The 20,380-nt window shown below is 42.9% G+C and overlaps 1 protein-coding gene across 7 annotated transcripts in view; it reads right to left on the bottom strand.

Moving 5' to 3' along the window:
- Positions 1–4,650: 4,650 nt before the first annotated feature.
- COL6A3 (collagen type VI alpha 3 chain) overlaps positions 4,651–20,380 on the bottom strand; it is a 1,265,605-nt gene continuing 1,249,875 nt past the window's right edge. For all 7 annotated transcript variants that reach the window (XM_033946673.1, XM_033946674.1, XM_033946675.1 and 4 more), the window contains one exon: positions 4,651–5,323. In XM_033946673.1, coding sequence (XP_033802564.1) covers positions 5,283–5,323 — 41 coding nt within the window. In that variant the 3' untranslated portion in view covers positions 4,651–5,282. The remainder of the gene's footprint in view (positions 5,324–20,380) is intronic.

Genomic DNA, 20,380 nt, shown 5'->3' with positions numbered 1-20,380 from the left:
GTTCTTCTTCACTCAATGGGTGGTAGACACCTGGAACGTGCTTCCCGGAGAGATGATAAGACAGAGTACAATTCTGGGGTTCAAAAAGGGACTGGATGACTTCCTGGAAGCGAAGGGGATAACAGGGTACAGATAGAGGTTTACCTTACAGGACATTGAGCGAATAGGGTATGGACATTTTAGGTTAGGTAGGGAAAACTTTCAGGTCATGGACCTGGAGGGCCGCCGCGGGAGCGGACTGCCGGGCGCAATGGACCCCTGGTCTGACCCGGCAGAGGCAATGCTTATGTTCTTATGTTCAGTGCTGGACGCAGTATTTCAGGTGGGGCCATACCATGGCCTGGTACAGTGGCATGATAACCTTCTCCGATCTGTTCATTCCTAGCATTCTGTTCGCCCTTTTCACCGCTGCTGTGCATTGTGCGGACGGCTTCATTTACTTGTAGACCAGTATTCCCAAGTCTCCTGGGGGTCTCTCAAAGTACCGCCCCGGACATCCTGTATTTGTGTATAAGATTTGTGTTACCGACATGCATCACCTACACTTATCCATGTTGAACCTCATTTGCCATGTCGCAGCCCATTTCTCGAGCGTGTTTATGTCATGTTGCAGATCTTCGCAGTCCTCCTGCGTCTTCACTACTCTGGATAACTTTGTATCGTCCACAAATTTAATCACCTCACTCGTCGTACCAATTTCCAGATTGTTTATAAATATGTTGAAGAGCACAGGTCCAAGCACCGAACCCTAGGAACTGGGGGCATAAACACAGCTGACCAACACCGTAACTCCCACAATCACTGCCGTACAAAAGACATAACGGCCACCCGCATCAACAATCGACGTGATCTGTGAAGTCACCGATTTACGAAAAAGGATAGGCACTCCCCACTTCTTCCCGATCGCAGCTGCAGAGATAACAGTGTTCCACCCAACCTCTCTGCAGTTTAACATGCTCTAAGTCAGTAAGGTGTGTCTTCTGCAACAATGCAATATCCACTTTAAGCCTCTGCAGATTTTGTAAAATCTTGGTTCATTTCACAGGAGAGTTAATGCCTCCAACATTCCAGGTAACTAGGCGCACAATTCAACCATCATAAAAATGAATCAAGAAAGTGAACAGAAAACAGGTAGGGGTACCAAGATAGCCCAGCTTACAACATCCAGCAACAAGAAAATTGAGCCACCAAGCAAACGACTGGCTCGCAAGTAGAGAAGCGCTGTGAACCCTCTAAACCAATCTTATGAGAATATAAAGAATGTAATAATAATAATAATAACTTTATTTTTGTATACCGCAATACCACAAAACAGTTCAGAGCGGTTTACAGGAGAAGAGACTGTACATTTACAGCGAAGATGCAGAGTCAGATTAACCAGGGTAAAGTAACCAGTAACAATAATAATTAAAATTAAAAAGTAAGATAGGTACTTAGAAATTCCCTTACTGTCCCGAAGGCTCACAATCTAACTAAAGTACCTGGAGAATAACAAAGAAGTGAAAAATAGAGATAGAGGAAAAATAAGAAATAAACATTCTAACAAGACTACATTGATCTAAAATACTTTGGAAGGATGAAGAGAGGAGAGAAAGGAATATATACAGTTACAAGGGAGTGCAGGATGAGGATAGTAAGATCCGGGGAAGAAGAGGTATATAGGAGAGGAAAGGAAGGAAGGAAGTCTTATGAAAATATAAAGAATGTACTAGAAACATTCTGTTATAAAACACACCAGTGGAACATATGTGGTGATCTGAAAGTCATTGGCATGGTAATGGGAATGCAAGGAGGGTTCACTAAATACTGCTGTTTCCTGTGCTTGTGGGATAGCAGATCTACAACTGAACATTATGTTAAGTGTGTCTGGCAGCTGAGGGATACCTATAACCCAAGACAAGCAGTGTGAAATTTATGCCATTGGTGGATCCTCATAAAATATTTCTTCCACCTCTTCATATCGAGCTGAGGTTGAAGAATCTGGTAAAAGCCATGGGTATAGCGAACTCGCCAGGTTTTCAATATCTTGTTAAGAAATTTCCAAAAATCAGCACTGCAAAACTGAAGGAAGTGATATTTATAGGTCCACTCAGCTTGAAGCTTGGGAGGCATTCAAGTGGTTAGTGGAAAACTTTATGGACAACCATAAGTTTCCTTCATACAAGGAAGGAGTTCAGAATCTCCTTGACTCATATCAGAAACTTGGCTGTTGCGTGTCATTAAAAATACACTTTTTGTGCTCACATCTTGACTTTTTTCCGGAAAATCTTGGCATGGTGAGTGACGAGCAAGGAGAACGTTTTCACCAGGACATTCAGTTAATTGAGCGTCACAACCAAGGTTTCTGGAATGAAAGTATGATGGCCGATTACTGTTGAATGCTGTGCCGTGACAATCCAGACACAACTCGCAAAAATAAATCATATGCTAAGCATTTTTAAAGAAATATTGGTTGCTAAGTGACACGGTCCAGTATAATTATGCTATGATGTGTGCTAATTCGACTTTGGACCGAAGATACTGCAACATTTGTTTAAGTTGATGCTACAATTCTTAAAACCCTATATGCTAAAACGCTATAAACTAACATTTGTCATAACTTTAAAAGTTTACGTGACTGAAAAAAACTAGTAACAGATTTGAAATCAGCGTGAAAAACTGATTTAGAAAAATGTACTGTGTTGTCAGATGATTTAGAAAAAAAATTTGTTGCTTTGTGTTATTTTATTCAGTTCCAGGCTTCATCCACTATATTTAAAGGTTCTGTTGTATAGATGCTGAACTTGAAGTCTGGTACTTAAAATTTGGTATTGAGATATGGGCTTATGTTACGGAGAGAACTGTATTCTCAATTAATAAAGAATTTTTGTGGAAAACATTGATTACCTCTATCCCTTTAATACCCTCTTTGTTCCTTATTTTCCATGCAAAAGGCTCTGTTAAGTTCATTCACTGTTATGATCAATCCAAATGGGAATCCGTACTTGTGTTTCATAACTGGCATATAAACATCCATCTCTTGATGTATATTCTAGAACAGGCTCTGCATCAACAGATCCTGTGCTACAATACTACTGGAACTTGACAGATCTTAACATAAGAAACGCCTTCGCCAGATCAGACCTAGGTCCATCTAGTCCGGCGATCCGCACACAAGGAGGCCCATTTAGGTACTCCTTTATGAAGACCCGGATTTCCCGTATCCCTCAATATGATTAGCAAGAAGGTATGCATCCAACTTGCATTTGAAACCCAGAACAGGTTTCCATCACAACCTCCTCCGGGAGAGTATTCCATGCTCCTACCACTCGCTGTGCGAAACAGAACTTCCCGACATTAGTCCTGAACCTGCTACCACTCAGTTTCAGGCTATGACCTCTTGTCCGTGTCACATCCGAAAATGTTAGTAATGATGTTTCCTGGTCTATTTTGTCAAATCCTTTTAATATTTTAAAAGTCTCTATCGTATCCCCTCGCAGTCTTCTCTTTTCAAGGGTGAACAGTCCCAGTTTTCCGAGGCGTTCTTTGTAGCTCAAATTCTCCATACCTTTGACTAGTTTCGTGACTCGCCTCTGCATCCTCTCCAGCAGGTATTGGTCTCCATACCTTCTTAAGGTATGGAGACCAATGTTGGACACAGTATTCTAAGTGTGGTCTGACCATTGCTCTGTAAAGTGGCATTATAATGTCTTCTGATCTACTCGTGATCCCCTTCTTAATCATGCCCAACATCCTATTCGCTCTCCTCGCCGCCGCCGCTGCAACCTGGACATCTCAATTCTGATTTGTAAATCCTTTTTTAAATGACATTCCACATCTTTACAATATTGATATAGTATTAGCAGCATCTTGCCAATCAGTTAACAGAGAAATTTTTTTAAAACTCAATGACTGAATGACAGATAACATAATACAATGTGCCATGTTATCTGCCACCACTATGAATACTTCCAGTTTAATTGTAAGATGCAATCATTGCCAATTCCTCATACCTATCCACTTTAGGAATACTTGTAACATACTGACTGCAAAAAGGTTGCATTGATTGTTAGCATGTTACCTACGTTACTCGTAACTGTTAGTGCACATTAGCTGTCGATTCAATCCAAGTGTGACTCCTTGTGACCCTGGACAAGTCCCAGGTACCACAGTTAGATTGTGAGCCCACTGGGACAGATAAGGAAATTACTTAGAGTATCTGATTAGATTGTAAACCATTCAGATAGCTGTATCGATGGGTAGTATATCAAATATGAAGTACATTTTTAAAAAATTGTGTCTATTCATTTACATATGGTGAAACAAAAGTCAATAATCTTAATTGAACAAATTAGTGGAGAAAAATATTAAAATTATGGAATTTGTAGTAATCTTATATTGTGGCAGGTTCCATATTTTTAAAATATAACTGAATAGTAAGTTTTAAATAGAAAAATCACTCAGAATCCCTACAGTAGTACAAGAAGCTAGAAAATGATTGACCTTGGAAGAGATATAGCTTTGTGATACAGGAAAGAAAAGACTAGGCACCCAGAAAATCAACATCCCTCTCTGATTTTATTTAAAAGCTTCTAGTCTTCCCTCCAACACCCCCCACAATAAACAAACAAAAATAAAGATCACTTCACCAATGTAGAAAGCACAAACTAATAAAGGAATACCAAAATCATTTTATTTTGAGATCAACAGACTCTTTACTTAAGGCATTATTCCCAGCAGTGCATCAGCATTTTAGAAAATCTTGCATTTTCAAGAGGTGTCTGAAACAGATCACTCTGATAAATAATTTATTGAAATAAAACCCCATAATAGAACTAAACTGGAACTTGTAGAACTGGCTTTCCAATTGAAAGTTATGCTCACTTATGAAAATAATGGAAGAATATTCATACAGATATACTAGGGTTTATTGATTTTTTTTCTAAATTGTCTTAATTAGGTATAATGCCAGAATTCAGAGGAGGAACAGCATAAATTGTTAGATATGTTCAAACACAATATAAGTCCACAATCGTTAAATATTGCATAATGTTTCAATGTGTACAGCATCAAATCCAGAATCTAATCACTTATTTGAATCCTCCCGCTGCTTTTTAATCAAAAGAATTAGCACCATATTGATAGGTCATGCAGCAAAAACAGTTGATTTCAAGGATTGCTTAGAAGGTAAAGCATGAAATAATACATTGCAAGGTCTTTTATATTCCTTGGCTTGGGAATCAGGATGCTGACACTGGTTGTCTCCAGTCTCCATTAAGAGGTAAACGTTGATGTTTTGTAGTTTAGTTTCCTATTGCTGTAATAACTCCTGGATAAATCTGTGCTGAAAATTTAAAGCAATAAAAGAAAGTTACTCTCTTTAATGTTTTCTCAACACATGGTCAGTTTACATAGGTAAAAGAAGCTTACAAAAACAAACTATTAGAATCGCCAATTATATTTTAATTAGAGAATGACACGGGGACAAATTTTTCCCTGTCCCCGCGGGAACATATTTTCACGTCCCAAACCCGCATATTCTTTTCCTGTCCCTATACCATTCCTGCAAGCTCCATCCTCATGTGCACAAGCCTCAAACACTTTAAAATTATAAGCATTCAAGGCTTGTACAGTTAAGGCACAGCTTACAGGAATGGGGCAGGGACAGAGACAGCGACAAAACTTGCAGGGACAGGAAAATTGATCTCCTGCAGGGACGGGGAAAAATTTGTCCCCGTGTCATTTTCTAATTTGAATCTCTACTGTGAGTAGAATTAGTATGACTTGGATGTGTTTCTCAATTTGGCCCTGGAGTACCCCCCTGTTGCTCACTGGTTGAGCTGCTGCCTCTGCATCCAGAGGTTGTGAGGTCAAATCCCAGTGCTGCTCCTTATGACCTTGAACAAGTCACTTAATTCTTCAGTACCCAACACTTTGAAATGCCAGAGTGACAAAAAGGTAGTATACAAGTCCCCGTCAAGTTTTTTAGGATATCCACAATGAATATGCATAAACTTGATTTGCATACACTGCCTCCATTATATGCAAATTTCTTTAATGCATTCATTGTGGATATCCTAAAAACCTGACTGGAAAGAGGGTAAATAGTCTGTATAACTATCAAAATTATGGATAACCACTTAAAATGTTTAAAGATTCTTGAGACTTCATGTTATAGGAGCACTGCTTTTCAGCTTGTGGCCAAATGAGAATACAAATTTCTTCTCTAATGTTACCCAGTACGAAAAAATGAAGTATAAGGATTCTTTCAGCACTCTCATTAGTCCAGTGTGCTTCTGTATTCAAGACCATACCAACTCAGGCCAGGATTCTCAAAAAAACGCGTTAAACAGTTTTGAGAATCTGGGCCTCAGTACAAAGAAACATGATGGCAGATAAAGGTCAAATGGCCTATCCAGTCTGCCCATCCACTGAATCCATATCTCCTCCTCTCCCTAAGAGATCCCATAGACCTGTCCCATGCTTTCTTGAATTCAGACACAGTATTTATCTCCACTACCTCTACTGGGAGACTATTCCACACATCTACCTTTTCTGTTAAAAAAGTATTTACTTAGATTACATCCTATGCTCTCTCATTCCGGAGCTTCCTTGTAAATGAAAGATATTTGCCTCATGCATAAAGTGACCATATGTCCCGTTTTGAACGGGACCATCCTGTTTTTAGATCCCCTGTTCCGTTGTCCCCATGCACAGCTTTGGGACGCCAAAATGTCCCGTTTTCAGGGACAGCGTCCCGAAGATGTGCAGGGGGGACAATGGGACAGGCAATCCTTCCCCCCCTCCAGTGCCAAAGCCTACCTCCCGGACCGGCCCCCACTGCTGCTACCTATGCGCCAAAGCCTGGCTTACCACTGCTTCAACCTCTCCCCCCCACCGGTCCGCAGACGCTGCTGCCCGCCGCAACTAAAGAGAAGGAAGGTCAAGGTGCCAGCCCACAAACCTTTCTGATGTCAATTCTGACATCGGAGAGGAAGTTCTGGGCCACCCAATTGCTGCCTAGCTGGCCCGCAATTTCCTCTGGAGCACTAAGGACATGGGAAGGAGGCACTAAGGACAGGAAGGGGCACTAAGGACATGGGAAGGAGGCACTGGGGGCACTAAGGACATGGGAAGGAAGGAGGGAATAGAAAGGGACAATTGGGCCTGAGTGCATAAAGAAATGAAAGAAAGGATGCACAATCAGAAGGAAACGCAACCAGAGACTCATGAAATCACAAGACAGCAAAGGTAGGATAAATGATTTTATTTTCAATTTATATTTAAATCTTTATATTAAACAGTGACAACAGCAGGTAAAACAAAAGCATAAGATAAGGTTTACAATAGCAACGAGCTACTGCGAAGGACTAGACTCTTATGTCCTCCATGGTCATGAGTGACACCCATACCCTCCAGAAAGAACCTACTCACCCCCCCCCCCCAAATGTGTCAGTTTTGAGAATTTATATCTGCTGTCTATATTTTGCACTATATTTGTCTATTTTTCTATAGTTACTGAGGTGACATTGCATATTTTAAAGTTATCTGCCTTGACATCTTTGAAAAACCCCCAAATATAAATAATTAACATTTTCTCTGCGTATAGTGTGCTTTGTGTTTTAAAAATTTTTTTATGTTTACCATCATGAATTAATAAGATATTATGTGAACATGAAAAATGAATGGAAGAAATTGGGGGCGGGATTGACAATTAATAGATGTCCCGTTTTGATGAAAAAAATGCCAATATTTGATTCGGGGATCTCTTTTTTTATGCTGTGTTTATTCTGAATCCTATGAGTGTAGGACCTGTTATTGCCGCAGCTGGTGCTAAAAATCACGCTACGCTTTTGTAAAGGGGGAAGTAAATTTGAGAGTTATTTATATAAAGTTCTTTAAGCTATGTATGGGTAATTGTAACAATGGTGAACCTAAAGTAGATAGAATAGAATTGCTAAGCAATGCAATGGATGTGCTTGTTTTTAAGTACAAATTAACTCAAAACGTGGCTCAATAGTCAACAAGAAAAACATCTACCATCTGCAGTAGTTCTATTTTTTTTTTTCAATTTAATTTCTGTCAGAGCTGAAAATCCAAGTTCACAAAGCTAAGAAGATCCAAACGGTAACAAAACCTTGATTGCTTTGTTGTTCAAGTTAGGATAACTCCTGAATAAAAAATAAAACAAATTATCCCAGGACAAGTAGGCAGCATATTCTCACTGATGGGTGATGGCACCGACAGAGCCCCAGTACGGACACTTTAGAAAGTTCTGGCTAGCCCGCACTGCACAAGTGTGAGTGCCTTTCCACCTGACATAGGTGTGCGGTCCCTCAGTTTCTTAGTTTCCACAGAGCTAAGAAGTCATGTTTCAACAGCTGTTGAACTTTTTTTGCTGCCTTCCCGCTTACGCGGCTATTTTTTTTCTAACTTTTTGTTCGGATTCTTTTACTATTGTTTTGTAAAAAAAAAAAAAAATCTTGTTATTTTTCGCAGCCCGGCAGGGCCTATTGCCACAATTCAGACCTCGACCTTCGATTTAGCAGAGGCCGTGTTTCCATTCATGACCCATCCACAATCGGGTTTCAAAAAGTGTGAACGGTGTGCTTGCCCCAATTTCTCTCACGGACCCGCATCGTTGGTGCCTCCAGTGTTTGGGTCCAGACCACAGGGCTGATTTGTGCACCCGTTCTTCTCTTAAGAAGAGGACCCTCAAGAATCATCAAATTCAGGAGCGGTTATTGTTTGGGTCCAGTATGGAGGGAGATTCGACACCAGCTCCGATGTTGGCATCCACACCGAAGTCAGCATCGCATCATTCGACATCGCAGGAATCCACCTTGGTGTCGCAGCCAGTGGGTAAGCCGGCTAAGAAGCCTTCTCCCACCCCTTCAGGCCCTCAGGTCACTTCAGCAGTGAGCCAAGTCCTGCAGACCTCAAGGCATCCTAAGAAATGCTCAGCTCCCATTGAGGTGAGTGCCTTGTCATCAGCCTCATCTCCGGAGTGCAGAGTGGCACCAAACGTACCGGTGAAAAAACAAGCGGTGCAATCTCTTGACAAAATTGCAGCAATAATGCAAGTCCAATTACAGGAGCAGTTACAACTCTTACTCCCTGTCATGGCGACACCGACTCCTCCGGTGCCGGTCCGGTCTGAGCCTTTGTTATCGGCATCGACCCTTGTGGCACTGGTTCGCTCTGATTCTTGGTTACTGACACCGACCCTTATGGCTCCGGTGCGGTCTGAGCCTATCTTGTCAACACCGACTTTTGCAGAACCAGCGTCTACGGTTGTGCCACCTCAGGAAAGCTCTTCGATGCTGCCAATTTGGGGTTTGATGTCAGAGTCAGTTTGACATCGTCATTCTGCCCAAACCTCCCCTGACGCAATGTTGGTCAGAACGGGGAAATTGATGCGGGAGACAAAGCATATTGAGCCCTCGACACCAGATTCTTGAGGTCGTTTACCTCTGGTGCGGGACTTGGATCTCTAGGAAGACTCTGAAGAGCCTCTTTGACAGATGATGAGGTTTCTTCTGATGGAGATCCTTCCTCTCCAGAGCCTGTTCCTAAACCAGAACAGACCTCTTTCTCAAAATTTTTGAGGGAAATGTCAGAGACACTTTTTATCCCTCTGGAGTCTGAATCAAAAAAATCTAAAGCATTTTTAGATGCATTGGATTTTGATTAGCCGCCTAAGGAGTTCCTCAAGCTCCCCTTTCATGATATTCTATGGGAGACTTTTTATAAAAACCTTGAAACTCCTTTGACCATCCTTGGGGTTCCTCGTAAACTTGACGCCCTCTATAGGGTGATTTCTATTCCAGGCTTTGACAAGCCTTTACTTCCTCATGAGTCTCTCCTGGTGGAGTCCACTTTGAAGAAGTCTGCAGGGGCCAGTGTTTATGCTTCTGTTCCTCCTGGCAGAGAGGGAAAGACAATGGACCGATTTGGCAAGCGTTTGTTTCAAAATGTCATGCTTGCTAACCAGTCTGTCTCTTCCGGAGTCTGTCGTAGGGGAAAACACCCTCCAGGGTTTCAAGACAAAGTTAGACAAGTTACTGCTGAACCAGAACATATGCAGGTAGGGCTAGTCTCAGTTAGGGCATTGGTCTTTGACCAAGGGCCGCCGCATGAGCGGACTGCTGGGCACGATAGACCACTGGTCTGACCCAGCAGCGGCAATTCTTATGTTCTTATGCTTTCCATTTTTCCTTTTATCTTAAACACTTGGTTCAGCAAGTGTCTGCTCTTCAAAAATATCTACCTGAGCGCAAGTTTGTTGCAACTGCGAAAGTTTTTGGTATGCTCAATCTATGACACTTTTAAGCTTACATCACAAGCTACCGCCATGTCTGTGGCTTTGAGGTGCTTAGCTTGGTTTAGGGTGTCTGAGCTGGATGTTAACCACCAGGATTGCCTAGCCAATGCTCCTTGTTTGGGCGATGAACTTTTTGGAGAGTCTTTAGATACCACTACCCAAAAGTTATCGGCTCATGAAACCAGGTGGGATACTTTGATTAAGAACAAGAAGCCTCCACCTGCTCTTTCAGGCAACAGTCTTCTTATCAAAGATGTTTTACTGCTCGACCTCTGCAGTCATCTCAGTCTCAACCTCGTAGACAAAGGCAGCAGCAGCAGAAGCAACAGGCTGCGCAACCCAAAGCTACACAGTCTTTTTGACAGGTTTCTACGGGGCGTAGCCAGTCTTCTCATTTCTCAACCTTGTCCTCAGCCCATCGGGAGTCATCTTCAGTTATTCATCAATCGTTGGGAACTCATAACCTCGGACCTTTGGGTCCTCAACATCTTTCGTCAGGGTTACTCTCTCAATTTTCAGACTCTTCCACCAGACAATCCTCCAAGAGAGTCAGCTTTGAACCCTGCACAGTCCTCCCTTCTTCTGAAGGAGGAGCAATCCCTTCTTCTGCTGGATGCCATTGAGGAAGTTCCTCTCGATCAGCAGGGCTGGGGATTCTACTCCTGTTACTTCGTGGTTCCCAAGACCGGAGGACTGAGATCCATCTTGGTCTCAGAGATCTCAAGAAATTTCTGGTGAAGGAAAAGTTCAGAATGTTATCTCTTGTGCTTGTTTATCCTTTCCTCAGTCAGAGCGACTGGCTTTGCTCCCTAGATCTCAAAGAAGCCTACAAACATATACCTATTCATCTGGCTTCCAGGAAGTACCTCAGGTTTCAAATCAATCATTGCCATTACCAATACAAGGTACTCCCCTTCGGCCTGGCATCTTCTCTCAGAGTATTCATGAAGTGCCTAATTGTAGTGGCTGCATCTCTCCATTCACACGGCCTTCAAGTCTTTCCTTATCTGGACGACTGGTTAATCAAGGCTGTTTCATCCCAGGAAGTGATCCAAGCAACATCTCAGACCACCTCTTTTCTTCAGATTCTGGGATTCGAAGTCAACTTTCCCAAAAAGCATCTCATTCTGACTCAGCGTCTTCAGTTCATTGGGGCAATCCTGGACACCACTCTCATGAGAGCGTTCATTCCACCAGATCATCTTCAGACTCTCATCCGTCTCTGTCAGCAATTGCTTCCACTTCAAACCATCTCTGCCAGACACATGATGGTTCTTCTAGGTCACATGGCTTCCGCTGTACATGTCATGCCATTGGCAAGACTCCATCTGTGCACTCCTCAGTGGACTCTGGCTTCTCAGGGGATGGATCGTCTTTCACAACACATATCTGACATCATCTCTTCTGCAGTCACTTCAATGGTGGTTGACCTCATCCAATCTTTCCAGAAGTCTCCTTTTTCACTTGCCTCCTCATCACAAAATCATCATGACAGACGCGTCTCCATATAGGGTGGCACACATAGATGATCTGCAGACTCAGGGTCTTTGGTCTGCCAGGGAGTGAAAATTTCACATCAATTTCCTGGAACTCAGAGCGATGTTTTGTGCCCTCAAGTCCTCCTCCTTTGCAGGGACAATCAAGTAGCAATGTACTACATAAGCAAGCAAGGAGGCACGGGCTCTCCTGTTGCATCAGGAGGCCCAGAAAATTTGGACTTGGGTGAAGGCGAGAAGGAGAGAAGAATTCCCTAGCAGACAACCTCAGCAGAATTCTTCAACCTCAAGAATGAACTCTCGACTGCAACTCTCCAGTCCGTATTTGCTCAATGGGGCACTCCACAGGTGGACTTATTTGCAGCCCCTCACAATCACCAGTTGCCCCAGTTTTGCTCCAGACTTTACTCTCCTCTCCTTCTGGTGGCATATGCTTTTCTTCTGGATTGGACGGGTCAGTTTCTATATGCCTTCCCTCCACTTCTTCTTATGTTGAGAACTCTGTTCAAGCTCGAGAGAAGCAGCCACCATGATTTTTATTGCTCCACAGTGGCCCAGACAGCATTGGTTCTCCCTTCTTCTTCAACTCAGTTCCAGGGAGCCCATACTTCTTCCAGTTTTTCTTACTCTTCTTATTCAGAATCAGGAATCACTTCTACATCACAATCTACAGTCTCTACACATGACAGCTTGGTTTCTCTCGGGCTGAGTTCCTCAAATTCTCCTCTCTTAGCCTATCCGTCAGATTATTGATGCCTCCAGGAAACCGGCCACACAGCAATGTTACCAACAAAAGTGGACTCGGTTTTCTTCCTGGTGTCTTCATCATCATGATCCAACTTCCTTGGCAGTGGAATTGGTGTTGGATTATCTACTTTCTCTGTCTGACTCGGGACTTAAGTCGGCATCCATTATAGTCCATCTTAGTGCTATTACTGCTTATCATGAACCAGTACAGGGAAAACCTCTTATTGCTCATCCTTTGGTCTCCAGATTCATGAAGAGGCTTTTCAATGTGAAACCACCTCTCAAGCCTCCACCTGTTGTCTGGGACCTTAATGTGGTTCTTTCCAGTCTGATGAAGCCGCCATTTAAACCAATGGCCTCAGCTCATCTCAAATTTCTTACCTGGAAAGTAGTCTTTCTTATTGCTCTTACCTCTGCTAGAAGGGTCAGTGAGTTACAAGCACTAGTAGCAGATCCGTCTTTCACAGTTTTCCATCATGATAAGGTGGTTCTGTGTACATATCCAAAGTTTTTTTTCCAAAAGTTGTCTCTGATTTTCATCTCAATTAATCGATTGTCTTACCAGTATTTTTTCCTAGGCCTCATTCTCATCCTGGAGAAGCAGCCTTGCATACTTTGGACTGCAAACGAGCTTTGGCATATTACCTTGATCGCACAAAACCTCACAGAACTTCTCCCCAATTCTTCATCTCTTTTGATCCAAACAAATTGGGGCATCTTGTTTCCAAGAGAACCATTTCCAACTGGCTAGCTGCTTGCATCTCGTTCTGTTATGCTCAGCCCGAACTGACACTGGAGAGCCGTGTCACAGCCCATAAAGTTAGAGCTATGGCAGCTTCTGTTGCTTTACTCAGATCCACTCCCATTGAGAAAATCTGTAAAGCTGCCACCTGGTCCTCAGTTCATACCTTCACTTCTCACTACTGGTTGGAGTCTTTCTCCAGGCAGGATGGGCACTTCGGCCAATCTGTATTACAAAATTTATTTTCCTAATGGCCAACTTTCCCACCATCCCATTCTGTTAGCTTGGAGGTCACCCATTAGTGAGAATATGCTGCTTGGGATAAAGCACAGTTACTTACCGTAACAGGTGTTATCCAGAGACAGAAGGGCAGATATTCTCACAACCCACCCTCCTCCTCGGTTTGGCTTTTTAGCTGGCTTATCTTAACTGAGGGACCGCGAACCTACGTCGGGCAAAAAGGCACTTGCGCATGCTTGGTGCAGGCTAGCCAGAACTTTCTAAGTTCTTAGAGTGCAATTCACTCTAAAGTGTCCGTACCGGGGCTCCGTTGGTGCCGTCGCCTATCAGTGAGAATATCTTCCTGCTGTCCCTGGATAACACCTGTTATGGTAAGTAACTGTACTTTACGTGCCATTAGTTTACAAGGACCAATCATGTCAAAGAATTATGCTTGTCTGGGCAGTTATATTCTTACGCACACAGATGCACATAACACTGATAGACTCGTGCATACGTAACGTACATGTCATCTATTCTAGTGTATACTTATGAAGGGAATTTTTAAAAATAAAGTAAAATTCTGGAATCTCTTGTAGCACACCTGGAATTTCATCGTGGCACACAGTTTGAAAGACACTGAATTAGAGGTTCAGAAATACACCATGATATTGGACAGACAATAGGACAAAATAATGCAGGAGATAAGTAAGAAAAGTCAAGCCAGCCAGTTACAGGCTGTTTATAAAAAATATCAAAAAGCATTCACAGAATTCTGCTTGTATTTAGAGAGAAAGCCAAACCCAAGATAGTCTGGCACAGATTGAAAGACAAAAGGCCACAGATTAGACCAGGCAAGCTGTGGTAAAAGATGCTCTTGAAGAAATAGGGCAAAACACAGGGCCCCAGGTCCAGCAGGTCATCCACTGAGTCCCAGTATTCTGGCAGCTCTAAATGCTATGTTAGGAGTTCAAAGACCAGTAAATCCTCCAGATCCCATAGGCGAAGCTATTCCAGCAAGGCTTTAGGACCTCTTCCAGGTACATCCTGGGATGTACTGGGTGGATCCTAAGGTCCTGATACCCAAGTACCCTCCTAGGAGCATCCCTCCTGCCAATGATCTTTGCAGGTTCAGGGGATCTTCATGGGGGTGGGGGGTTGGGAATGGAGTTTCTGGGTTTCTGAGGTATATGGGCCAATCAGGGAGTGGGCATCCCTCCTGCCGAGGATCTTCCGGGGGGGGGGGGGAGGTCAGGTGGCCACAATCTTCGTAGGGATTAGGGTTGGGAGTGTGGGGATCTGGGTTTCTGAGGCAGGAGGGAATGGGCATCCCTCCTGCCTCTCTTTTCTTTAGGGGCAAGCTAGACCTGTCAGTTTTTTCAGGTCATTTGAAGTAATCACTATATTTTGTGCATCTCTAGACTAGGGTCTGAATATTTCAGCGATTAGAGTAAACGAAAGAAATAGAATGTGCTATACACAAACTGCCCTGAAGCAGCAGAGGGAATAAGAGACCTGCGAAATGCTGGCTGCGTCAGCTCAGTTCTTAGCGGCAATATAGTCTCTCGGTTCCCATTTTGAACTTTAAGATTCTGAGAAAGATATTAAGTCACATGTGAGTTTCCTGCGACTCTACGGAGTGACCAGAGCAGACCAAAACCAGAGCAAAAAAAAAAATCATAATAAGATGTCTACTTTGTTGCAAATGCTGGATGATTCACTACAATGTAGCTGGTGAAATGAGTAGTGCTGACCCTAGTCTAGAGGTGTAAAGATTTGTATTCCCAAATATATAAAAATTATAAAAAGAAACAAACAAGATAAGAAAATATAAATAAGCAAGAAGGGTTTTGTTTTTTTTTTGCCAAAGACTGACTCGTATGCATGAGCCAAAGTCGGCATTTTTGCCGATTCATTTGACATGTATCAATTGTGCAGGTAGCTCTTTACTCAGGCTTTTTTTTTACCCCCAATCTACATAAATTTAATTATATTAGCGGAATTTAAAATGAAATATAATAAAATTGACCTTGAGTAAACAAATAAGGAACAGTACTACTCATTAGTGGGGTTATTTGGTTTTGATTACAGACTGTCTGTTGGACCATTACATCAGATATTAGATTATCAATGAGAAATGGTCATCTATAGGCATGCAATATAAATAGAACAATCAAGAGAAGTTCCCTCCATTTACAGTCTTCACAGAGTTGATCAGAAAACTGGTGAAAAGAAGAAACGATCCTAGTTTCTGCGATGATGTACCCAAAGTAGGGAAGACAGGCTAAAGGGAAGAAGCCAGTTAAAAAGTATGGCAACCCTACCCTGATGTCCATAGAGGTGCACAAGACAGATGAGTTATCTATAGATATTCAACCAACCATATTCCTACTACAAAGAAAGTAGAGAATCAAGAGTAACAATGTCTAATATATAAAAAAACACATCCTCTCCAGAAATGTAGAGGATTCAGGGAGAAACCCTTAAGCGAGTGAAAAGAACTAAGAAAATACAGAATTTGCTATAAATGTATCCTAAAGAGCAATCAGAAAAGGCAGTGAAAAGGTATGTCGTTATTGATGAGCAAAGTAATCAGTCCCTGGTTCTTTGATTTATTCAACATCCAGGGAAACCACTACCTCTCCCACCTCAGAATCTGGGAGAAAAACAAGCGGTTACATGGTAGAAGCGATGGATGGCAGCATCAAGAGAGATCTACCAACTCTGAGTGCAATCAAATACCAAACAGGGAAGAAATTCCTACACCTGAGGTTATGAAACATTTACAACCAATAGCAGAACACTTGCAGCCAGTGGATCCAAAAGCCAAGATTCTACTCTTACTAGGAAGAGATGTAGCAGCCCTGGTCAGAGTTCTTGGATTAAGAGCAGGTCCAGCTAATGCTCCATATGCCTACCAATTCACCCTGGGATGGGTTTGCCTCAACGGGCTGAGAAGAGCAAATGTAGACATGTACAAGATGTGTGTCTTGACCAATGAGCACAGCACCTTGTTCAAGCTTTGTCAGAACCATCTGCAAATAAAAGTTTACAGCTGGGAAGAACCAGAATCTAGCTCAATCGCCTATCAGAACACTTCACCATCAGATCCTGAACATCATCTGGGATATCACCAGGGATGATGACAAACCAACTCTTTCAGTTGAGGATAGAGCAGGGGTCTCAAAGTCTCTCCTTGAGGGCCGCAATCCAGTCGGGTTTTCAGGATTTCCCCAATAAATATGCATGAGATCTATGTGCATGCACTGCTTTCAATGCATATTCATTGGGGAAATCCTGAAAACCCAACTGGATTGCGGCCCTCGAGGAGGGACTTTGAGATCCCTGGGATAGAGAGTTCCTGAAAATCATGGACCAGGAATTCTCCAAAGATGAGTCCAATAGTTGGGTGGTTTCTCTACCCTTTCAGATACCCAGAGCACAACATCCCAACAACAGAGAACAAGCTCTATTTTGACTTAATTCACTGCAGAAGACCCTGCGATAGAAACCAGAAACAAAACAGCACTTTATTTATTTTATTTTTTTATTAAATCTTTATTCATTTTTAAACTTATAAGTATGATAACATATCCATACAAATAACCATAAATATATCACTTAATAATCAACAATGATACATATAATATTCTCTTATCTCCCCCCTCCCCATCCTTATCCATCATATAATCAATACTTATACAACATGTAACAATAAAAATACCCTCCCTCCCACCCCATAATTGAACTTGTAAATTTAAGAGAAACAAGATTTTTCTAATCATTACAATACTTTGTTAATGGCTCCCAAATATCTTGAAATTTCCTGAAACAACCTTGTTGTATTGCAATAAGTCTCTCCATTTTATAAATATGACATAAGGAGTTCCACCAAAAATTATAAACAGCACTTTATAACATTTATGCAGAACATGCTGGATATTGACCATGCAGAACTAGCTCCACCAGTGAAAGATAATGAAGAATGCTGGTATTGACCTATTTTTGGTATGTACCATCCAAATGAACAGTAGCAAATCGCTTGGACTAGATGATATACATCCCATTGAAAAATGAACTTGTACAGCTATTGTTAGTAATTTTTCTCTAAAATTCAGCATACTACCGGAAGACTGGAGGGTAGCCAACGTGACTCCAATTTTTAAAAAGGGCTCCAGAGGTGATCTGGGAAATTATAGACTGGTAAGTCTGACGTTGGTGCTGGGCAAAATGGTAAAGCACGCCGGCGTTAGGGGAGGACAAAGAAGGCAGCTTCCCTGGGCCCTGCAGCTCCAGGGGGGCCCCATGGTCTGGGCATCTCTTCCTCTTCTGTCCATCTCTATCCATCTCTCTCTCTCCCCTTACGTTCCCAGTCTCCTTTCAAAGTCAAAATCTTTTTCAGAGGAGCCCCCAGCACAGAAGCTATTCTTACAAGCTGCCCTGAAGCTTTCTCTCTGCTGCAGTCCACCCAGGCAGAAACAAGAAGTTGTATCAGAGGGGTGCGGATCACGACAGAGGGAAAGCTTCAAGGTAGCTTGTGAGGATGGCTGCCACACTGGGGTCCTTCTGAAAAGGAAGATTTTGACTTTGAAAGGTGAGGGGAAGAAAAGAAAATAGACAGAAGGGGATGAGATGCCCGGACTGCAGGGCCCCCCGGAGCTATTTTAAGTTAGGCCAGGGGTGGGGGTAGGGAGAGATGTGAACAGGGGCAAACATAGACCAGAGATGGGGGGAGGGACTAGAAAACAAATTGTGAAACAGAAGGGGTGAGGTGGGGTAGGGGGGAAAAAAGATGGTGGACAATGGGAGGAAGATATTTTATAGGAACAGACAATCCTCCAATTTGGAGGTAGCAACACATTTTTCCTCCACTCCCCCCCCCCAACAAGTAGACATCCATACTTTCCCTCTCCCACCTCCTATGAATCATTGTCTTTCCCTCCTTCCCACGGTCTGACATCTTTTCCCCCCATCCTTCAACCCCACATGCAGATCTCTGTTATCAGCTAAAGTTCTCTGTCATCAGCTCATAAGAACATAAGAATTGCTGCTGCTGGGTCAGACCAGTGGTCCATCATGCCCAGCAGTCCACTCATGCGGCGGCCCTCTGGTCAAAGACCAGCGCCCTAACTGAGACTAGCCCTACCAGCGCACGTTCTTGTTCAGTAGGAACTTGTCTAACTTTGTCTTGAATCCCTGGAGGGTGTTTTCCCCATGACAGACTCCGGAAGAGCGTTTCAGTTTTCCACTACTCTCTGGGTGAAGAAGAACTTCCTTACGTTTGAACAGAATCTATCCCCTTTCAACTTTAGAGAGTGCCCTCTCGTTCTCCATACCTTGGAGAGGGTGAACAACCTGTCCTTATCTACTAAGTCTATCCCCTTCAGTACCTTGAATGTTTCGATCATGTCCCCTCTCAATCTCCTCTGTTCGAGGGAGAAGAGGCCCAGTTTCTCTAATCTTTTGCTCTTTCAAGTTTATTTAAAATTTCTTATACTGCCTAATCAGACTTCTAGGCGGTGTACAATTTTAGAAAAAAAAATATATTGACTATAATACAAATTTAAAATTAATAGACATCTTTAGAGGTAGTTAATACATCCAAGGACACTTTAACCAAGGGCAAACAGAAACAAAAGGAAAAAAGGTTGGAACTACAATATTATAGAGAAAGAACAAATTAAAGAAAGTACACTGGGAAGGGTTGCTGTGGTGGAGAACAGCATGTTTTGCCCTGACAAGGACACGTGGAGGGGTATAATTTTTTTTAAAAAAGTCTAAGTCCCCTTTTGGCCTAAGGCCCTAAACGTTGAAAGCAGAAGCAGGGAAAATGTCCATTATAAAAAAAAAACCATCCAAAAGGAGGTTTTTTAAAAATAATGGCCTGCCTCTACGTTCAGCTGTTTAAACACCCAGACCACCACTATGTCTATACTAACAACATATAATCAACCAAAAAAAGCCTAAGTCCCAAATGCCCAACACAAGAGCTTTTAGGTGAAGGAGGAGCTAGTCCTTTGTCTAAAATCTGGATTCTGTAACCGGTGTTGTCAAAAACAACACCCGTTACAGAATCCATCCCCCTCCAACGATCCGGGCAAGAGGGAGCCCAAGCCCTCCTGCCCAGGCGACCCTCCCCTCAACAAGATCAGGCAGGAGGGAGCTCAACCCCTCTTGCCAGGTAACCCCCCCTATCCCGCACCCCCACTAAGATCCGGGCAGGAGGGATCCCAGGCCCTCCTGCCCTGATGCAGCTAACCCATGACTGCCCCCCCAAACCCCTAATCAGCCCGCAGAAAACCTCCCCCACCCACCGATGCCCTAACGTGATGCTCACCCTGAAGTGCCGTGGTTCGGAGGGGGTGGGTGATCACCATCACGGCAGGAGAGATGAGCCATCTGTCCTGCAGTGATAGTTGCAGTAGGCGGTAGGCAGGTTGCTGGGGCCGCTGAGCTGCAGCGATCAGCTCATCAGCCCCTTTTTCAGCACTTATACCTGTTTTGACTTGGTCTAAGTCAAAATTTATAAGTGCCGACTAGGCAACCTGCCTAAACTTTTGGTTATACCTGCTGTACGCCTATGTCTAGGTCGGCCCACCTCCCGCCCTTTCCCCTCCTCTAAAAACGCCTATTTTTGCTCTATGCGTTTAGAGGCAGAGGAAAGGTCTAAGCTGGTTTTAGATGTGTCTAAAACCAGCTTTGTTTATGGGTACTTGGACGATCAAGCTTTTTGATCATCCAAGTACCTATTTAGGCCACTTTTTAGACATTCGAGAGCAGATTCTGAGTCATGAAGCGAAGAGTTCTAGAGGAGTTATGGGGAATAAGGAGTCTGTCTATAAATCTGGGCTGATTATTTTGACGAATTTTAAA

This window comes from Geotrypetes seraphini, chromosome 5 (assembly GCF_902459505.1).
Source record: "Geotrypetes seraphini chromosome 5, aGeoSer1.1, whole genome shotgun sequence".
NCBI classification, from domain to species: domain Eukaryota; kingdom Metazoa; phylum Chordata; class Amphibia; order Gymnophiona; family Dermophiidae; genus Geotrypetes; species Geotrypetes seraphini.
Note: the sequence above shows the minus strand (reverse complement) of the source record. Positions and strands in the feature narration are given on the sequence as shown.